Source organism: Lytechinus pictus, chromosome 19 (assembly GCF_037042905.1).
Source record: "Lytechinus pictus isolate F3 Inbred chromosome 19, Lp3.0, whole genome shotgun sequence".
Taxonomy (NCBI): domain Eukaryota; kingdom Metazoa; phylum Echinodermata; class Echinoidea; order Temnopleuroida; family Toxopneustidae; genus Lytechinus; species Lytechinus pictus.
The window spans coordinates 13,417,372-13,438,346 of NC_087263.1; the positions used below are offsets into that span (position 1 = coordinate 13,417,372).

Genomic DNA, 20,975 nt, shown 5'->3' on the forward strand with positions numbered 1-20,975 from the left:
GGTAGTACATTTCATGATGATCAAAGTAAAGCCAATCTGTCTACAAACAATTAGTGAATTGGTGATTCATTGTGACAGTTATATGCGTGTATACGATTTTCATCATAGACGATGCAATCACAAGCGCGCCATTCGTCAAGTCACCTGACTTTCCGGGTTGACCACGCCCATTGTTCCTACCTGTACCGTGCGCCCAGTATTTTAAATATCATTTGATTCCTTGTCACAAGGCTCTATTCCATTTAAAATGGAAGGGGAGAGGATAGCTAGGGCGGGCTTCCTGGAGTTAGGGGCGCTGAATCTTTCATGTTTTTAAAGGAATGCCAAGAAAAAATGTGATTTTCCTTAAGAGCATTGGGTCACAAAGCTAAATAATCTTTTACTTAAATTCGAAATAACATTTCAAAGATCCGGTGTAGCTGTGTGTGTGTGACGATGGGGCAAGCAAATACCGATACACCCATCGTGATCTTAAACCCATACTCTATGGCAATCTCAAGACACGACGTCGCTGATTGGTTAATTCATGCACGTGATCAATCCTTCCCAACTTACTCGCAAACATGCGAACACGGTGAGAATATTGAAAAGATTCTGATTGGCTGCTTTGCGAAATCACGTGGTCCAAAAGTGAATGATCACCTTCGTTCTCTTGCCGCACTATCAGTCTAAGATATGAACTCATTGATTGGTTGATTCGTGAGATCACGTGGTTTGTTTGGTAGAACAAGCCCTGCACAATTGAGTCAACATTGATAAATAGTAAAGTTGCATCCTTTATTCGCAACTACGCCCATTTTCCATACCAAACCACTTGGAATTTGTCATCACCATATCAGATCAAATGAATTCTGGGTAATTGTCCATTTTATTTCACAAAATGACGAGGCATGTTTTGACTTCATTTTACATCAAAAATATTTGGTCTTAGAGGTTGTCATGATTGGTACAGTTGGTATTCCGTTGGTTTTCATGAATCCTTAGCGAGATACAAACCTGATGTTTAATGGATAAAAATATCAATAAGGATAAAAAAGATCACATAACAAAATAAGACAACTATAACAAATACAAACGGGAAAATATAATCAAGAAATAACGAAGAAAGTAGAGCTCAGCAATAGCTTTAATAATGGTTTTCCAGAACAATATAGAACCATTCGTTTTATTTCATGCATCATTTCTGATTTCATACATAAAACTTTAAGGACAAAACGTGCGAAATAAAAAATATTATTAAAAATGCCCTGTAAAGAGTTAGCGGTGACAATACATAATCAAATTTTCTTGATTTATTTAAGAAAATAATGCTGAAAATTTGGTTATATAACAGGGTGTAAACAAGGGGCGAGATAATATCAATATATGAACATGGCTTTTAGAAAGAGACATGCACGTAATAAACGATATCAAAAGAAACATAATCACTCTATAATAAACGTTATGAATGAGGAAGGTGAAAGCAAATACGACCGACCATCTTCTACAAAAGTGAGCACATAAATATTTGTAGTATAGCGCTTTAGGTGTTTTTTCCGCAAAGGAAACGAAAATAAAAATCCGGTCTCCGAAACATCATAAAATACCAGCTACCTTATCGGTCTTAAATGAGGCAATAAATGAATTAAGAAGTTTCTTAATTTTCAGGTAATCGTTAGTAGCTTCAAATTGCGAATTGTCAAGGACGCTCGAGTGCCATGGATATAGATAATATCGGTGATATTTCATGACAATGCCCTTATTTCTTATCATGCTTTAAAAAAAAAATGGTTGTGAACTTAATTTTTATTTGTTAAATGATTTTAACCATACAAATTTCATAAGAATTTTGAAACCAATCAACAAAAAAACACAAATAAAACGAGAGACAAGAGGTACATGGAAAAATGATATGAAAATAAAAACGGCAATTCTTGCGATAATGATAATAGTTTTAAGACAAATAAACCAATAAAACATTATACAATTACTTCATTCAAAGAATTAAATAGCATTTCTGGAATTTTACAAGCAAGAGATGATCAATCAAGTTTTCTTCGCAAAAACCTTTAAATTTCATAAAAGAAAATTGAAGGAAGGGAAATGGGCACGAGAGACATTTCCACCAGCGATGATTTTTCTTAGCGGATAACATTTTCCCCTTCCAGGACATTGCTAGATTGATTCATCACCTAAGAGGCAGAACAAGTTCCCGACTCTGGAATAATCACCACCAAAAATTTTTACAGATGGTATTTTGCAGATGACTCAGGATGACTAAGGCGTGGATTTGTGAGCTTGCGAGAGGGATAAAAGAAGCAGAGAAGCTACCAGGGGGAGATTTGATTGACAAAAGATGATGGAAATTATGGCATTTTCGAGCCATGCCTGTAACCTAAACGTACTTTTGATTAGCGCTACATGTATGCTTTGTGGTACGTCTCAGGGTTTTTCACCTTCTCCTCGGCGTGGGCTTAATGATGCAGTAAGGAGGGAATCGGGAGTGCGAAAAGGATATTGGTAGAAATTTGATGATTTGTCATCGCTCCCCTCAGCGGGGTTCGGAGTTTATTTTGTCTCTTTGATTCTTTTGATCTGTGCTTCTTGCTTATAGTTCGGTCGTCTTCGTATTATCTTTCCATGTTTCTTTAATTGAAGTTCGTTTCCCAGTTTTTCACCTGCTTTTAGTAGCTTTAAAACAATCCTTTCACTTAATTTTCTATCACTCTATCTCCTCTTTTTTTCTCTTTCGAATAAGTTTCTCCCCTTTCCCATGATCTCATTTCCTTTGTTCTCGTTATCTCTCTCTCTCTTCTGTTGTAAAGCTTTCACTTTTCAAGTCTCTGTTCCAGCTTCTTGGATTATGTAACGCCAAAATTAAATTGAAAATATTTTATTTTTTTCCCGCAAAATAATTTCTCTGATGTTATTCCATTTCCTCATTAGATCTTTCCATTTGATAGCATAAATACCCACTTTTTCTTATTCAATATGATGACGTTATGTGACCAATGGCGTGCATAGCCTATACATTTCAATAATAAAAGGACATTAATGCTTTCAGTGCTTCATATTTCCCCCCTTAATATCAAAATACATCATGTTTTGGCTCACTTTATTATAATATATTATTTCATAATATCAAAATTATCTAAAGAGATGGGCCTCCTTAAAGACACGCGGACAAAGTTTCAAGAAAAATGATGAATATAAGACTACAAGTGAAAGAAGACAGAAACGGTGAGAAAATATGATAAAAAATATAATTCATGCACACATGGTAAAGAAAATAGATTTTGGTTTGGTTTGGTTTGGTTTTATTTACCGTATACAAATCACAATAAAATACATTTCACAAGATATTAGATTAAATATGAATATATAAACATGCACATAAAAATATACGGATGGATCACTCTGTTCAGAGCCATTGATATAATGGCTCTGTTCTTCCTAGAGGTCCAGATTGAAAAAAAAAAATCTATAGATCAGTATATAGGGTAAAACGAGAGACACATATGCCTACATCTAAAAATTGCAAGAGATAGAATAAATGAGGAAAAGAGAGAGGGACAGAGAAAGAGAGCGAGGCGGGGGGGGGGGGGAGATTTCAAATTCAAGAGAGACCAGTAAATCTTAATTGGGTAATTATTCTTCCCTAACAGTGGTTTCCATCACCTGACATTGCTCCGTTACCAACACATGACTCACGAACCCACTCTTGCCCCTAATATGGTCATAAAAATCATCCCCTCCCCACTCCTGCGCTCCAGACATCTCTCTCCACGCGGCATTAATCTCGCTATTAAAAAGGATGAAATTTACCAATGAGAACAAAAGCGATGCGATGTGCTACATGAAAATAATAACGCTTGCGAAGCGTGAACAAATGAGTGAATGAACGCCGATGACTCGGCCAAGCCATGACCCGCCTCCCCCGTCTATGCACGTCTAGGGCTGGAGACGCGGCTCGCTTAGCGCGCGGCAAGACGGAACGACTTGATGATGTCATTAATAGTTCGCGCTCTCCGATATTCCGCGGGTAATTGATGCGAGGGCGATTTCCATTTATTTATTCCCCCTCCTCCTTTTTCGCCTTGGAGACGAGGGATACTTTACATCGTCCATTCATCTCGGAAGCTGGATGTGATGACTCAAGCCCGTATCACTGCCAAGCGTATTCTGAAGGAGGATAACGCGTGGACAATGGATGAATCATAGAGGGGGATTCCCTTTGTTCACGGCGGAGTTTCCTCGCCAGCCACGTGCTCCCTGCCCGCCAGGGGGAATTCCGTGAATCAGAGACCATCACAATCAATCTATCGTAAGAAATGGTGTCACCCCTTCCCCTCTTTCTTCCCCCCTCTCTCTCTCTGCCTCTCTCGCCCTCTCCTCAACTCTTCTCTCTTATCTCAGTATACTCGATAAATGGATTTTTTTTTTCTTTGGGGGGGGGGGGGGGTTACATTATCTATACGAACATATTAATAGGAGGCTGCACTCTACAATCCCCGCTTTTTAGCAGCCTCCTCCGTTCCCATCCTGCTTCTATGATGATCTTGTTTTAATGTGCATATAAATCTTGTCTGTCCTATCGATTATCAAGATGTATGAAAAAACACAATTATTGTAAATGTTGAAATGGAAATAAACGAAATGAAATGAAATGAACAAATTATTGATGTAAATCACTACAGTAAACAGTAGATCTAACAACAAACTGACTTTCTAAGTCTAATTAGCTAGATTTTGCAAACGACCGCAATCAACAGGCCTGCTCATATACGATATAAATAAAATTAGATTTAAAAAAGTGCTAGATCTCATTTGTAATGACTAAGTAGGACCTTCGTGCCACATACACTATTCAGATCTTTAAAAAAAAATCTTAAATTGTTCCTTGCATGCCATACAGAAATTTAGCTGTCTATCGAAAATCACGTGTTGTTATCTGAATTGCAAAATTGAAATTAGAGTAAGTTGTTGGGAAATGGATTCAGAGCACATTATGATCTGGAAAATGTATCTCAAAAGACAGCCCAAGAAGAGATTGACTGGATACATTTCTCCTGGAAAGAACATAGTGTCCCCACAGTGTGTGCACAGTATGTACCACACTTTGTTCCACAGTGTGTTCACTGTGTCCCTGTGTGTCCCAGTGTGTTCCACAGTCTATTCACAGTGTGTTCCACAGTGCGTTCCACAGTATATTCACAGTGCGTTCCACAGTCTTTTCACAGTGTGTTTCACAGTGCGTCACACAGTCTATTCACAGTGTGTTCACTGTGTGTCCCAGTGTGTTCCACAGTGTGATCCCAGTGTGGAAATCCATGTGAAATCTCCTTTCACACTGTTTAACGTTAGCACGTCAACAGTGTGAAATTTTATCCACACTTGCAAGTTAAGAGTTTGGATCACATAATATACTGTGTGACACTATTCTTTCGAGCAGGGATAAGAGTAACCTGTAAGGATTCAATGCATTCGTTTATTATGCTGTTATACGAAGAGGCGCGGGTTCTTCACTCATCCCGACTCTTCCGATAAATGAGCACATCATCCGTAATAATGGTTTCCAAGAACATCATAAACACGTAATCGTGACTGCATAAACATTGTCTAGACGAATCGCCAACGCATTTATACGTGTACCTCTTAGAGACATTTACAAAGGTTAAAGATGTTTCCCAACCCCCCCCCCCAAAAAAAAAAAAAGATAGATAAGAACAATAAATAAAAAATAAAACAAGATAACGAAAAGGTATAAATGAAAGTAGTAATAAAAATAGAAATATCCAAATAAAGAAATAAAGAAAGAAAGAAAAAAGAAGGAAAGAGGAAGAATTTGATGTACAAATGTATGTTGTGTTCAATAATATTCGTATGGATAAAAAAACTTCCACGAAGAAGAAAAAAGATCAAATTGTTCAGACGCAATGTATTAAAGATTTATCCCGAGGTGGGTGAAGGTGAAATTGGTGTCACACATTGGTGACGAATATACGTAAATACGTAACTATACGCCAACACACACACACACCCCACGCCCACAATTCAGCACTGTATTTAACATCTCACATATGTACATAATAGCCCTACAAACACACACATATCGGTGCACACTCATGCAGTGTCCTCTTGCTAATTCACCCACACACACCAACCCACCTAATACCTCAAAACACCCTCCAATAACCCTCACTCACTCAACACATCTCACACACCCACACACTCACACACATAGTATCCTAGCACATGCGCATCTCCAAACAAACCTGGACACACACATCCTCACACACACACCCACACCCTCGTCCACACACCAACACACACACCCACACATAGAAATGTCTACTGTTCATTTTACCGATCAGAATTGGTACATTGAGTACTGGTAAATATAAAGCCATCAGTGATGGACTTTTTTCAAATGCGTTTCATTTCGCTGCAGGTTCATTCTTTTTAAAGGACAAGTCCACCCCAACAAAAACTTGATTCGAATAAAAAGAGAAAAATTCAACAAGCATAACACTGAAAATTTCATCAAAATCGGATGTAAAATAAGAAAGTTATGACATTTAAAGTTTCGCTTCAATTCACAAAAGAGTTATATGCACATCCCGGTCGGTATGCAAATGAGGGAACTGATGACATCACTCACTCACTATTTCTTTTGTATTTTATTATATGAATTATTAAATATTTTGATTTTCTCGTCATTGTCATGTGAAATGAAGTTTCATTCCTCCCTGAATACGTGGAATTCCATTATTTTAACATTTTGTGGTTCAGGCAAGGAGGTCCTAATCGTCAAATTCGTAAAAATTGAAATATTGTATAATTCAAACAATAAAAAACAAAAGAAATAGTGAGTGAGTGACATCATCGACTCTCTAATTTGGATGTAACTGGCTCGTTCATATAACTATTTTGTTAAAAATAAGTGAAACTTTAAAATGTCAGAACTTTCTTATTTTACATCCGATTTTGATGAAATTTTCAGCATTGTGCTTGTCTGATTTTTCTCTATTGATTCAAATCAACATTTTGTTGGAGTGGACTTGACCTTTAAACAATGGAACATCAAAGTTTGTATTACTCCAAGTAAAATGATTTTGAATTAAACGTAGACTTGATAGAGACATGAAGAAGATTATGGGCACATCTACGAATACGGACTTTGCAATTTCTAGATGAAGTTATATTTGTTTTCAATTCAACTAGGCCTACAGCCATGGCCCTGGGAAGCGGGGGTGCTCCGAAAATTTCATAAGGGTTGCTGCATGTATTATTCTCCATAGGCAGCATCCCAAGGTATTCAGGAAGATACGTAAAAAGGAAAAGTGTAACCAAATTGACCCTTATTTTGTAGTAAAACCCCTTTTTTTTTTGCTTTTCAAATTTCTCGGGACCAATTTGATATCAATTTTGTAGTGAAAACCTTTCAAAATTTACATCGGCATCCTCACTCAAAAAATCTTTCCTTCTCTTTACTTTCTCCTCTTATACCCCCCTCCTTCCCACATCTTTATTTTTGTGCTTTTTCCATATTTTATCGTCATAAGCAAAACATCCCTCCTAAGTAATTCTCACTCACCATAAATTGGCAGTGAGGCTCGCCAGGGTACATATAGTTGGTGGGGGGGGGGGGGGGGGGGGGGGTCAAGAAGGCATTTTTTTCTCAATTGAATTACAGGGTTAATAAAGAGTAACACGACCTTTGATTGTTTGTTTTCGTTCCTCTTCTGTTCTCTTCCCCATTGCCCTTTCTCTTCCCTATGTTTCATTTTTTATCACCATAAGTAAAAACACCCCCCTCAAACGATTAACACTCCCCATTCATCGACACATAATACAACCCGACATCCTCTTCCTTTTGTATTGCCATGTTCAACATGGAGACACATTGACTGATCGTTTGGCGCCGATTGCAATCGATAGTGAAATGGCGCGTAAAGCTCTCAGATGGCGCGTAAATCTCCCGGACGGCACTCACATGCATGAATATTCAATATAGAACAGAGTGTTGTTTAAATGGCTCAATCTAACGCTGTATGTCATTATTATAACGATTTCGGATCGTGTCTCATTTACAGAGTAAACTCAAAACTAAACAATCCACGTATAGCTTGGTTACAAAATGGTTTACTTATATAAACTTACAGTTAGAAGTTTAAAGAAAGTTTAAGGAACCTTTCAAACAGATCAGATCAGTCCTCCACAGTGTTTTACTGTGTGCAATTATACTGTGACCACACATCATTCCTTATCGATAAATACCGTCATGTACAAATTTGAATCGGGTGACGTCATAACCGGACGTTTGTATATCTATGATACCAATGGAGACGTTTTATAAAAAGTGATATATATATATATATATATATATATTTTTTTTTGGGGGGGGGGGGGGGGCTATCATGATACCTCAATAATGTGAACAACTTGTTAACTCTCACACTGTCGAGGTGTCCACAGCGTAGTATTATCTTCAGACTATTCAATGTGAGCACTTTAACAGTGTTAACCACGTATTCACATAGTCCACATTGTGAACACACTGTAAGCGCACAATGAACACACTGTTAGACACACTATGAATACACTGTGAACACATTGTTAGCCACTGTGTTCAAACTGTACCTGTAAACACACTATGAATACACTCTGAGCACACTGTAGACACACTATGAACACACTGTGAATACACTTTTAACACACTGTAAACACTATGAATACAATGTGAAATACTGTATATACATTGTAGACACTATGAACACACTATGCAAACACTATGAGCACACTGTAAACACACTGTGAAGACGCTTTCATATATTTCACATATTTTGTATTTATTATACTATGAAAATTTTAACTTTTCCTGAAAACGGATTTCCTTTTCTACGGGAAGCACATTATAAATATGTGAAATATAACTAAAGCAATCAAATGCAAAGTTGAACTGTAACTATTTTCTTTGACCAAGTTGTTTATTCAGATTCCCTTGAATTTAAAATGTTATCTCTTTTTTTTTTCGTTTTCGCTCCAAGCAAAGCCGTTTTCGTCTCATCTGTGACTTTGGCTTCGATCTGTCGAAAAAAAAATCGATTCATCAGCCATTTTGCCTCAGCCACATCATGAACCTACTAAATGGTCACACCAATGAATCAACTCAAGAGTGGGTGCGTTGTGGTCTAGTGGTTCTGACTCTCGCCTTTGAAACAGAGGGTAGTGGGTTTGAATCGTAGCCATGGTGTGTTTTCCTTCAGCAAGAAATGTATCCACACTGTGCTGCACTTGACCGAGGTGAGGTGAATGGGTACCCGGCATGAGTAATTCCTTGCATGCATTGAGCGCTGGTGATGGTAGCTCGAGCTAAAGCCGCGCTAGTAGAAGCGCTTTCTATCCAATGGCAAAAAGCGCTTTGTAAATCCAGCTATTATTATTAATTCGATAGAACGTTATTTTGAGTCATGCAATATCCATCGGTCGTAAGACGTTCTCGTTGTGATAGGGGCTTCATCGGACAAAACGTTTTTGAGGCTTTACGAACAATAACCGATCAAATATATAAAGTACTAATTAAGTGTTTGTACCGTCATTATTTTTATAAAATGATAATCTTTCATGTGTCGGAAAGTTTTAAATGGAAAAGCATGTCAATTTGTCGTTAATATAGCCTGAGAAACTAAAGACCAATTATTATTGTAAAAAAAGGTCGGATCCTTGGAGGAAAAATGTGCCCTTCTGCTATATTTTGCACCTGGAGTGCTCGTTCGCCCCCGAAAAGAAGCAAAGTGGCTCCCGAAGAAAAAAATATAATAGAGAGAGAGTGTGTGGGGGTGGGGGTTGTGATAAAGAAACGGAGGAGAGATGGAGGGAGAAAAAGAGAGGCATAAAAATTGACAAAAATGATGAAATAAATAGACACACAGCCATAATTATTTTCAGGTACAGTCATACCCTCACACTCACAGCGGTGAAGGGGGGGGGGGGGGGGGGAGTAAATCACGCATATGGGAAGGACGCAAAACATTGAACAGGTAGGAACCTAAACCTTTCCGCTCAAAGAAGGCAAGCAATGCGGTAAAATTACAACTCCACAAATCGATCCCGCGAAACCGAAGACACAAAGGTTTACGCTGAGAAATCAAAACCCGACATTCTAACAAGGAAATGAAATCGTTCGTTCTTGGCAGGTAACTTTAAGGAGGACAACGGTCGATTTTAAACAGATTGTGTAACGCCAAGGGCGAAAGCAATTCGAATCAAGAATGGGTGACGATTTACAAAAGTCCTTAAAAGTTGTTGGACATATTATGTTCCCATTTCGCTCTTAAGATCAGATAACGGAGATTATTTAGGTGAATCATCGGAACAATTCATTCCAAAATCATTTCAAAAGCCCAAATATTAGACAATAAAAAAAGGAGAGAGAAGGAAGCAAGTAAAGAAATGAACACTGATGAATGAAAGTAAGCTGAGAAGGGCCCAGAGGAGACGTAACACGAAGAAAAGAAGTGTGTGGTTTTTCAAAGATGATACGCGATTACAAAACTAAAGAGAAACTCGAGAGTTGTCAGCTTGAGTCTCTAAAGTGATCAAAGGAATAACATGGACTTGAATTATATTTAATCATATTTTCATGCTTTTTTGTACATCGTAGAAATGGTGTCAACTCTCATCGTGTGGCAACTTTATCATTGATATAAGTTTTATCCGTTCAGTATTTTGTATTCTATCATTTACCGATTAATATATTTTTTAGGGTGACCAAACTTAACAAGCATACTGCTTTCATGGGCATCCAATTTTCCTGATATATATATATATATACATATAATGAACTGTTGTGTATTTTTTTAAAGTATGTGTATGATACGTCATATGTATAATGTCTCATTTTTATACTTTGTAATGTTTGTTTGTATATTCTTGACTTTGTATATTCTTAATGGAAAATAAATGAAATCAATCAAATCAAAATGTTTGGTGCTCAAAGAGGAAATTTGCCCACAAAGATATTGAGTTTCCATGATTATCATCATCCCCCTTCTGATACCACCACTACCACCACCACCACTATTATCATCATCATCATCATCTTCATCACCAAAATTATCATCATCATCGTCAACATCATCATCATCATCACTATAATCATAATCAGCATCATTATCATCACCAAAATCATCATCAATAGCAACATATCATTATCACCCTCACCATCATCGCCGTCGACATTTCTACCATCAAATTTACCAGGGATTTGGAAGGTAGCACACACCGCCAGACCCTCCGCAGATCTCCCGATTACATAAATTACAGCGATGATCACTATTATCAATAGCATCATTATCATCATCAACATTCTCATCCTCATCATCATGATGTGGGGTATTGAGGTATCCAGGGGCCCCGTGGTCTAGTGGTTCCGTCTCTTGTCTCTCAATCTGAGGGGCGTGAGTTCGATTCCAAGGCATGTCGCGTTTTCCTTCAGCAAAAAATGTACCCACATTTTGCTGCACTCAACCCAGGTGAGATAAATGTTTACCTGTATGAAGAAATTCCTTGAATGCTCCAGCACTAAGGTAGCCCAACTAAATCTGGGGTAATGATAGTAGCAGGGCCTTCTGTGAGAACAGGGGAGCCTTTCATGAAAGGACTTGTCGGACGTTTTATCCGACAATTCCTGTTTTATCCGACAGTTACCATAGTAACAGTGCCTCACAGCCAATCAAAATCAAGGAAAGATGTCAGATCTGACAACTTGTCGGACAAAAATCTTGATGAAACACTCCCAAGATTTCGAAAGTGAGGTTGCTACCCTGGGTAACTATGCTGATATCATTATCATTATTTATTACTATCATCATCACCATCATCATCGTCGTCGTCACCATCATCATTATCACCACATTATCACCCACACTCTGGCAATCTCAAGATATGACGTCGCTGGTTGATTCATGCACGTGATAAATCCTTCCCAACTTAACTGCAAACATGCGCACATGGTGAGAATATTGAAATGATTCTGATTGGCTGGTTTGCGAAGTCACGTATTCCAAAAGTGAGTGGTCATCTTCGTTCTCTCGCCGCACTATCAGCCTAAGATATGAACTCATTGATTGGTTGATTCTTGAGATCATGTGGTTTGTTTGGTACAAGCTCTGCACCATTGAGTCACCATTGATGAATGGTAAAGTTGCATCCTTTATTCGCAACTACGCCCATTTTCCATACCAAACCATTTGAAATTCGTCATCAGCATATCAGATTAAATGAATGCTGGGTAATTGTCTATCTTATTTAAAAAAAATTACGAGGCATGTATTGACTTTATTCTACATCAAAAATATTTGGTCTTAGGGGTTGCCATGATTGGTATAGTTGATATTCAGTCTTGACTGAATATTAGTTAAGTTAATTAGCTTTAGTTATGAAATGGAAAGATTTAATCCCATCTTTTTGCTATCATCTTCTCTTTTCATGTTTTAGAAATGTCAAAGACCAGGTGGTTTTTCATCAAATGGAAAAACATTCTCCGAAACATCATAAACTAGCAGCTAGCAGTTTTAAATATTAAGGCATTAAATATATTAAGAAGTTTCTTAATTTTAAGGTAATTGTTAGTAACTTGAAATTGCGAATCGCCAAGGACCCTCGAGTGCCATGGATATATATAATATCGGTTATATTTCATTGCAATGCCCTAATTTCTTATCATGCCTATAGAAGATAAATGTTCGTGAACGTAATTTTCATCTCTTGAATGATTTTAATAATAAACAATTTTGGAATCAAACATCAACAAATAAAAATACAAAGAAAACCAGAGACAAAAGGTACATGTCAAAGCAGGGCCTTCTGTGTGAGCAGATTTCGGAAGTGAGGTGGCTACCCTGGGTAACTATGCTGGCATCATTATCATTATTTATTACTATCATCATCATCATCATCATCATCATCATCATCATCACCATCATCATCATCGTCGTCATCATCATTATCACCACCACCATAATGATCACCAACTCTACCCCCTTCGATTACCACCACCATCATTAACATCATCACCACTACCGTTTGATTAGTTTGCATTCTCGTCACATTGATATCAACGAAAACAGCTTTCACCTTTTCTCATTACCAACTATTAATGACACCACATATCGAAATCATACAAATCGCCTCGACAACGGAAATGTCATCTTTGTCTGTCGTGCAATATTTCGATTTCATGAGGTGAACTCATGTGAACAAAATGGCCACGTCATTCAATTTTTCCTATACATTTTACAAACTATTCTCTCACTTTTTTCTTCGATATTAAAACAGGAACAACCGGAGCGTGTGATAAATTACAACCACTTAAGACGGCGGGCGGGTTGCCGCGCCAACAAAGGCATTTCCCGATGACTCAGAAAAATATTGCATCTCGTTCGATGGAATCTTTTGTCATGCTAATTTCTGGTCAGAAACCATTCAATATGATTGTCATACGGTGAATGACCAGTCTGCCATCTCTCTCTCCACTTCCCTTCCAATCTCTATACCTTTCTGTATCTCCTCTTCCTCTATTCCCCGTATTTTATCTTTTCAACCATCCTCTTCATGTCACCTTCAGACTGCATGACACCGTAAGTCCCACCTCTTTCATAATATCTTTAGTAATGATTTATCGTCATCATCATTATTATCATTGTTGTTATTATTATTCTTACTATTATTATTATCATTATCATTATTACTATTGTTATCATTATTATTATCATTGTGACCATTATCACTGTTATAATTATTATTATCAATATCTAGAGGAAATAATCGTCAAAAGAAACTAACGTTTTCTCATAACACTGATTGTCGAATATGCTAGCTGCGTAATATTTGATAAACTGCGTTTAATTATGTATCGACTAAGCGGCAGAAAGAATATGATCCCTAACATCGAAGTTTCCATCAATAACCATTAACACTACTTGTTTTTGTTTTTTGTTTTACTTTTTAAATCTTGGCTTTCAATCTATGCTAAGTTGTTACAATATACCTTTTAACTCTTCGAGTTGGGGCAAGTTTTCAAATGAATTGCATAAGCGAATGAGGTAAACATGGTTCAAGTCGAAGTACCTCTTTAAAAAGGTAAGATTTTGAAGTAATCATACAATATATTACATCTTCCTCGTTGTTTCATGCTGTGGACGTGGACGTGGAAGAAATGCATGTAATTGAGACATGAAAGCATACTAGTACTCTTGTAGGCTTGTTATCTAATCATAATTGGGATTAAAGATATTTTTTAATGGTGTCGCTTGCATCATGGGCGTAAATCCGTGGCGTCGTATTCCTGTGAAGTGGGGGGGGGGGGGGGGGGTGGAACAATAGTTCACCCCCTGAACAATATGTTCGCCCCTTGGGCTTACATGAAATATCTTGACTGCGAGAGTAGAGAGAGACCCCCCCCCCCACGACTCACAAGCATGATCGTGGTTGTTCGTATTGCTCTTCTCAATGATCGTCGATAGATGGCGCTCGGCTCCCAATACGAACTGATCCATTAAGGTCTCACACGCGTACTTGCAACAAGTAGGCAAAGGTATTCATTCAACCAAATTTATTCATTTTTTTGTAAAAGAAGTAGCTGATTGACAAAGGTGTGTGGATAATGATTCACTATCTAACACTGCTTCTAGGAAGGGCAATCACTGAACTTCCTTTGCCCGAATGGGGAAGAAATATCATTTATCTTATTAAACTACTTGAGCGGAGGAAGAATTGGGGCTATTTTACTACTTAATGCGATGAATGAGAGCTCGTCATGAATCTCCATCATACAGATTAACGTATATATATCTTTAATAAAGTGAAGCGGTTAACATACTATTTGTTGATCAGATATAACGTTTCAGATGATTTGTTTATGTCTCCTGGTAGTACCCATCCCCCTTATTCAATCCTTGTTTTTTACCGCTACGATAACTCGCGTGTCTATGAAGGGAGGGGGGGGGGGGTAATAATAATTACAAGGATGACACCTTAACCTATTCCGTGTTACCCATACTAGCTCCCGAAATACGAAACAAGATATCAACATAAAAAGAGAAATGCAGGATAAAATCAGGGGGGGTGGGCGGAAAACTAATTTGACGCCGCCCCATATAAAGATGGACAGTATTAAAAGGATACACGTCGTAGTTTTATCTTTTTTAATACTAACCCGCCCCTCCAGCATTCCATGTTGATACACAACTGTATGATATATCTTTACTTCCATAAATTAAAGAAAATTTTCATTTTTGCACATTTTAATACTTTGCTCATCTTTATGTAACGGAAAATGGTATTACAATTGTAACGATTCAAATCAAAATATTTTTTTATTAAATGTTAACACAAATTTAATTGTATAACCTTTCAAAAGGTTGCCAAGGTTCTTAGAATATACCTATTTTAATGAGAAAGGTTACAACACATCCGCTAACGTCTTCCTATAGAGTTTGTCCCACAAAAAAAAAACTGTGTTTTAGGGATAGATTTTAAAATAAATGATTATGTTTGTACAATCAATTTGACCCTTGTGGTAAGAGTGGAATCTCTTCTTTAATTTCAGATCAACAGACATAAATATAACGGCTAATGTCCTTTTGTAAAGTGGGAACAATCTGAACTAATGGCTTTTCAGTATTATAGTAAATATGATTTTAGGGATTCAATAAACTTAATATTAAGCTCCTCATCATGTATACCAGTAAATTGAAGTTGATTACCTTGATATAATTTGAAGCGTGATTTTTAGTAGACTTTTGGGGGATATGTAATCTGCCTTGATGGGTTTTAAGTCCCTTGCTTTGGGAATAAGAGTGTAGAAAGGACGCGCACATGATATTCTAAAGGCCATGTTTACCACTCTAAGGAAAAATAATCTCCATATCCGGGTCTAAGTCTGTCAAAGTTACCCTCATAAAAATGACAAGATGTAGATGTGACAATTGCTTAGGAAGAAGAAAACAAACATCTCCAGTATTTTTCGTTATGACGTTATTACATTTCATGCTTAATTTCATTCTTGTTTCTTTACACATAGCATGGCTTAAATGAGTGAAAAAAAATAGTATCAAGCCTATTTCATGCGGTTCACGGCTACATAAAGCATATATCGCGAGATGCTCTAGGTGTGTTTGGGTGTGTGTGGGAAAGGGTGGGTGGCTGGCTGCGTGGTGTGTGTTTTTGTGGAGGTTGAGGATAGAACAAAATACAGATTATAGGGTCAAACATCCATTTATATCCTTAATAATTAATGCGTCATACAACAAATAAATATGCTCCTTCAAACTCTTCCATGTCCTGTTTTGTAGAGTTTAATTTTCGAACTTCAAATGAAAATGAGTCAATGCACTCCATCTCTGCGATCATGTTCGAAAGCTTCAGAAATTCGAAATGCAAAACCAGCTTTTTCGACATCGCATTAATGTCAGTATAAGACTTTTTCATGCATCAGCACAATGGCAAGGTTATGGTTGCGAAGTTCCTGTCCTCAGTTTCAGCTCCAGTAATAAATTTCTTGAAAGACCATCCGAATTAGTTCAGCGCATCGATATATGAAAAACAATATCTGGATAGAGTTCGTGGTATTCTGCCGCACACACGACCTTGACGCAACAGGAAAAGTACTCCATGACTCCATTAACTGTACATGGGACCATACACGTGAGAAAAAAACACACACGTACTTTAGGTGCTTCCGGTGGCCTCAAAGGAGTGATAAATTGCCAATTCGTCTACTGCCAACTCGTCCATTCACCAAATAGTCTTCTATCATTTTAGTATAATGCTATTCCGTCCATCAACATTTCGTCTTACCACCATTTGGTCCAATAATCATTAATTTTGGTCTAATCATCCCTTCGTCAAATCACCATTTTGTCTATGATCATTTTGTCTCATAACCAGTTGGTATACTGCCATTTCATTATCATTCATTTTGCACAACTTAACACTTAGTCCAATTGGGCAAAATGAACATGGACTAAATGGCTCTTGGACCAAGTGGTTATTAGACGGAATGGCATTAGACAAATGAAAGTAGACCATGTGGTGAGTGGACCAACTGATGGTAGACCAAATTACAGCAGACTAGTTGGCATTTAGACAGACGAATTGGAAATAAACTAAAGGAGAGCGTCGTTGCTCTATCAATTTTTTTTTCTTCATTTCGATGATTCAGCTGTCACCTAGCCCAATGAGTTGAGCAGTCGTAGGGTTCGATACTGGGTAGACACGCTCTCGTGCAACGACTAGTAAATTCAATCTTTTCTCCTCCGTGTTCTTCGACTGTTCCTTGACAAAATCGGTGACGTCACGAATATTGACGATCCATTCCGTCCCGTACTTCCGCAATGTCTGTATGTTGATTAAAAAGAAATACAAGAACAAAACGGTAGATGAATTTTACATCCAAAATACTTAATATAAATAATTAGCAAAGTCCCCCTGTAAGAAATTAAAAAGAAAAAGAAAAGAAGGAAAAGATAATGAGAAATAAAAAAAGAAATGGGGGAAAATGGAGAAAGGAAGAAAAAGGCACTCGTCAAAACGGTCTTGCACCCTCTCCCCCATGAAGAAAAAAAAAACAGCGATTAGGAAAACATTAAAATAAAACGAGAGGCCGTGGCCGACACGCTCTCTTTTTCTCCTCTGCATCGACATGAATAGCGAGTTTTCGCCATTGCAACGGGGACGGATTTTACAACATAGTAAATCTATTAAAAATGCTTGTCAAATCACTATGAACAGCTAAGAGGTCTTTGTCGAAAATCGGTGAACCGGGATAACTGATCGACGTGAGTTTAGAAGCTGACGAAAAAACTGCAAGTGTCGTTTGTCATGAGTCACGGACGACACTGCTGTTTTGATTCACCCGTCAACTGCTTTGTCACGAAGGGCTTTTGACAATAGATTATCAACTATCAGGAAAGCGCATGCGTAGTGATTGCGTGAACTACCCTATGTCAGTTATGAAACAGTTGTAAAAGAGAACTCAACATCCGTTTCAGAAGCACTAATGAAAAACACGTGTTTATGAACGGAACAGAACAGACGTGTTTTCCACGACTGCTTCAGAACGGATCTTGAATTCTCTTTTCGTTTTGATCACACCGCGGACACAAACGTAGAGTATGACTTTGTATTTCCTTTTTGAGAGTTATACTCCGTTTCTTTTCAAATAAATCTGGGTTTCAAAAGTAACTGATCAAACCTTACAAGGGCACTACACAAAATCCACCAGGTCAAAAAGAACAATATTTTTACCCTGGCTTGTTTCAATAATCTTCATTAAACATATGTCAGTAGGTACTTGTAATTGAGAGATTGGTTCAATCACAGAGATGCTATAGCCCTTCACATCAATTGGTTTCAGAATCTAAAGTAACAAAACGGTAAAAGAAAGACCGATGAAAATGAGATGGGGTTTTAACAAACTTCCCAGTTTAGTACACATGTCCTTCACGAGCACGTTTAAGTGATTGGCTCAAGCATAAAGAAGCTCCAGGAAGTTAACCTTAAAATTTTAAATGATTGGATCATTCACACAACCACACACAAATCTTCCCGGCAGATGTCCTGGTAAGCAGTGATAGTCTGACCATTTAAGATACAGATTGATACGGTGCAGCACCGCCTGTGTCCAGACTATCCTAAGCTTACCGGGACATCCCTTGGGGATCTCTGTGTGGCTGTGTAATTGTTACAGTCATTTTAAAATGTTGTCAATTTCCTGTAGCTTCTTTGTGATTGAAGCAATCACTTAAACATGCCCTTGAAAGATATGTGTAACTGGGAATTTTGTTTGAATCGGTGCATTGCCCTTGCAAAGTTTGATCAGTTACTTTTTTTTAACCCAGTTTAGGCCTATATGATTTTAATTTATGGCCTAGAGTTAAGCAACTGTATGGATATTAAAATATATAATATAGTCACCTCTCCTTTAAGACCCATTTGTATCGCTCGTCTAGCTGTCTTATCGCCATTTGGTTGATGATCTGGATCCCACTGCAGTCTTACTTCAATATCCCCCTTCCCGAGTCCCGCTGCCGACTGTGCTCCTGGCGTATACGCCTTGGAAAGAATTTCATCAAAAGCTTCCCGCTTGATTCGAACAGCGAGTACCCTTTCCTGCTTAGGCTTGGAAGCCCAGCCGCACCGGTGCATCATCCAGAGAAAGTTGGTCTTGATCCATGACATTCGATCAAAAGAAAACTGCTCGCCACCAAACCTTTGAACGTATACAAAAAACACAATTTTATTGATTGATTGTATATTCATTTTTCGTTTACGCTTCAACAATACAATGTGGGGCAAAATATGAAATACAGAAATGTAAAATGGATCCCCAATGGAAGGCACAGCTTGTTCATTTGAGTTTCCTGATATAAATATCTTATTAAAATATAATTTTACTTCAGTGACATTCAGATCGTACATGAAATTAACAAGGTTCAACAGAACGATAGTATAAAAAATACTATCGGTGGATAAACTCTAAAATTTGCATTTTATCTTTATACTCCAAAGTAGCCTAAATGAGACAATTAACTTAATGGAAGCATTTCAAAAAAAAGAAAAAGAAAAAAAATGGTCGCATACTTAGTTTGGTTTCTGTTTTATGTGACAGTGAACAAGTATAACAAGAAAAAAAATCAGGACCAAGGGTAGCCCCAATGGGAGAGCGAAGTGGTTCCTTGTGACTTTTTTTTTGCGTGGTAAACAAAAAATAGAAAAAGTGAGAAAACATAAAGAAAGAAGAACTAACAAAAAAGAGTCGATAATTGAGATAAAACGTAATATTTAAATTATCTGCCCCTCCCCCATCCTATCCATACCTCGATGCCACCCCTGGCCCCCTATCACCGTGTATCATGAATAAACATAATACATGTAGCTTAGGAATGACAGCATTGTATGATTGCTTCTGAATGTACAAAACTCCATTGAAATCATTTTTGTCTCGCCTGCATAGCAGAGCGAGACTATAGGCGCCGATTTTCCGACGGCGACGGCGACGGCGGCGGCGTCAACATCAAATCTTAACCTAAGGTTAAGTTTTTGAAATGACATCATAACTTAGAAAGTATATGGACCTAGTTCGTGAAACTTGGACATAAGGTTAATCAAGTATTACTGAACATCCTGCCTGAGTTTCAGGTCACATGACCAAGGTCAAAGGTCATTTAGGGTCAATGAACTTAGACCATGTTGGGAAAATTATTTTCAAAATCTTAACCGAAGGTTAAGATTTTGAAATGGCATCATAACTTAGAAAGTATATGGACCTAGTTCATGAAACTTGGGCATAAGGTTAATCAAGTATAAGTGAACATCCTGCTCAAGTTTCAGGTCACGTGACCAAGGTCAAAGGTCATTTAGGGTCAATGAACTTTGGCCAAGATGGGGGTATTTGTTGAATTACCATCATAACTTTGAAAATTTATGGATTTAGTTCATGAAACTTGGACATTAGGTTAATCAAGTACCACTGAATATCCTGTGCGAGTTTCAGGTCACATGACCATGGTCAATGGTCATTTAAGGTCAATGAACTTTGGCCGTGTTGGGGGTATATGTTAAATTACCATCCTAACTCTGAAAGTTTATGGATCTAGTTCATAAAACTTGGACATAAGAGTAATCAAGTATCACTGAACATCCTGTACGAGTTTCAGGTCACATGACCATGGTCAAAGGTCATTAAAGGTCAATGAACTTTGGCCGTGTTGGGGGTATTTGTTGCATTACCATCCTAACTCTGAAGTTTATGGATCTAGTTCATAAAACTTGGGATATCAGAGTAATCAAGCATCACTGAACATCCCCTGTGAGTTTCAGGTCACAAAACCAAGTCAAAGGTCAGTTAAGGTCAATAAACTTAGGCCATGTTGGGGTAATTGTTGAAGTGCCATCATAATTTTGAAAGTTTATGGATAGAGTGAATGAAA

At 37.7% G+C, this 20,975-nt stretch overlaps 1 protein-coding gene across 1 annotated transcript; it reads right to left on the minus strand.

Annotated features, from left to right (window-relative positions):
- Positions 1-15,340: 15,340 nt before the first annotated feature.
- Positions 15,341-19,255, minus strand: LOC129282783 (uncharacterized). Its single transcript, XM_054918644.2, has 2 exons — positions 18,961-19,255; positions 15,341-17,382 (listed from the first exon to the last, which is right to left on the minus strand). Exons 1-2 carry the CDS (start codon positions 19,222-19,224, stop codon positions 17,203-17,205), a joined length of 444 nt encoding a protein of 147 aa, XP_054774619.2. The 5' UTR covers positions 19,225-19,255; the 3' UTR covers positions 15,341-17,202.
- Positions 19,256-20,975: the final 1,720 nt, after the last annotated feature.

Bases quoted from the DNA above. Each gene is read 5' to 3' on its own strand.
- LOC129282783 (XM_054918644.2), bottom strand. From the start codon at position 19,224: ATGTCATGGATCAAGACCAACTTTCTCTGGATGATGCACCGGTGCGGC. The intron at 17,383-18,960 runs GTGACTATATTA...ATCAACATACAG, and splicing joins AAATGGGTCTTAAAGGAGAG to ACATTGCGGAAGTACGGGAC.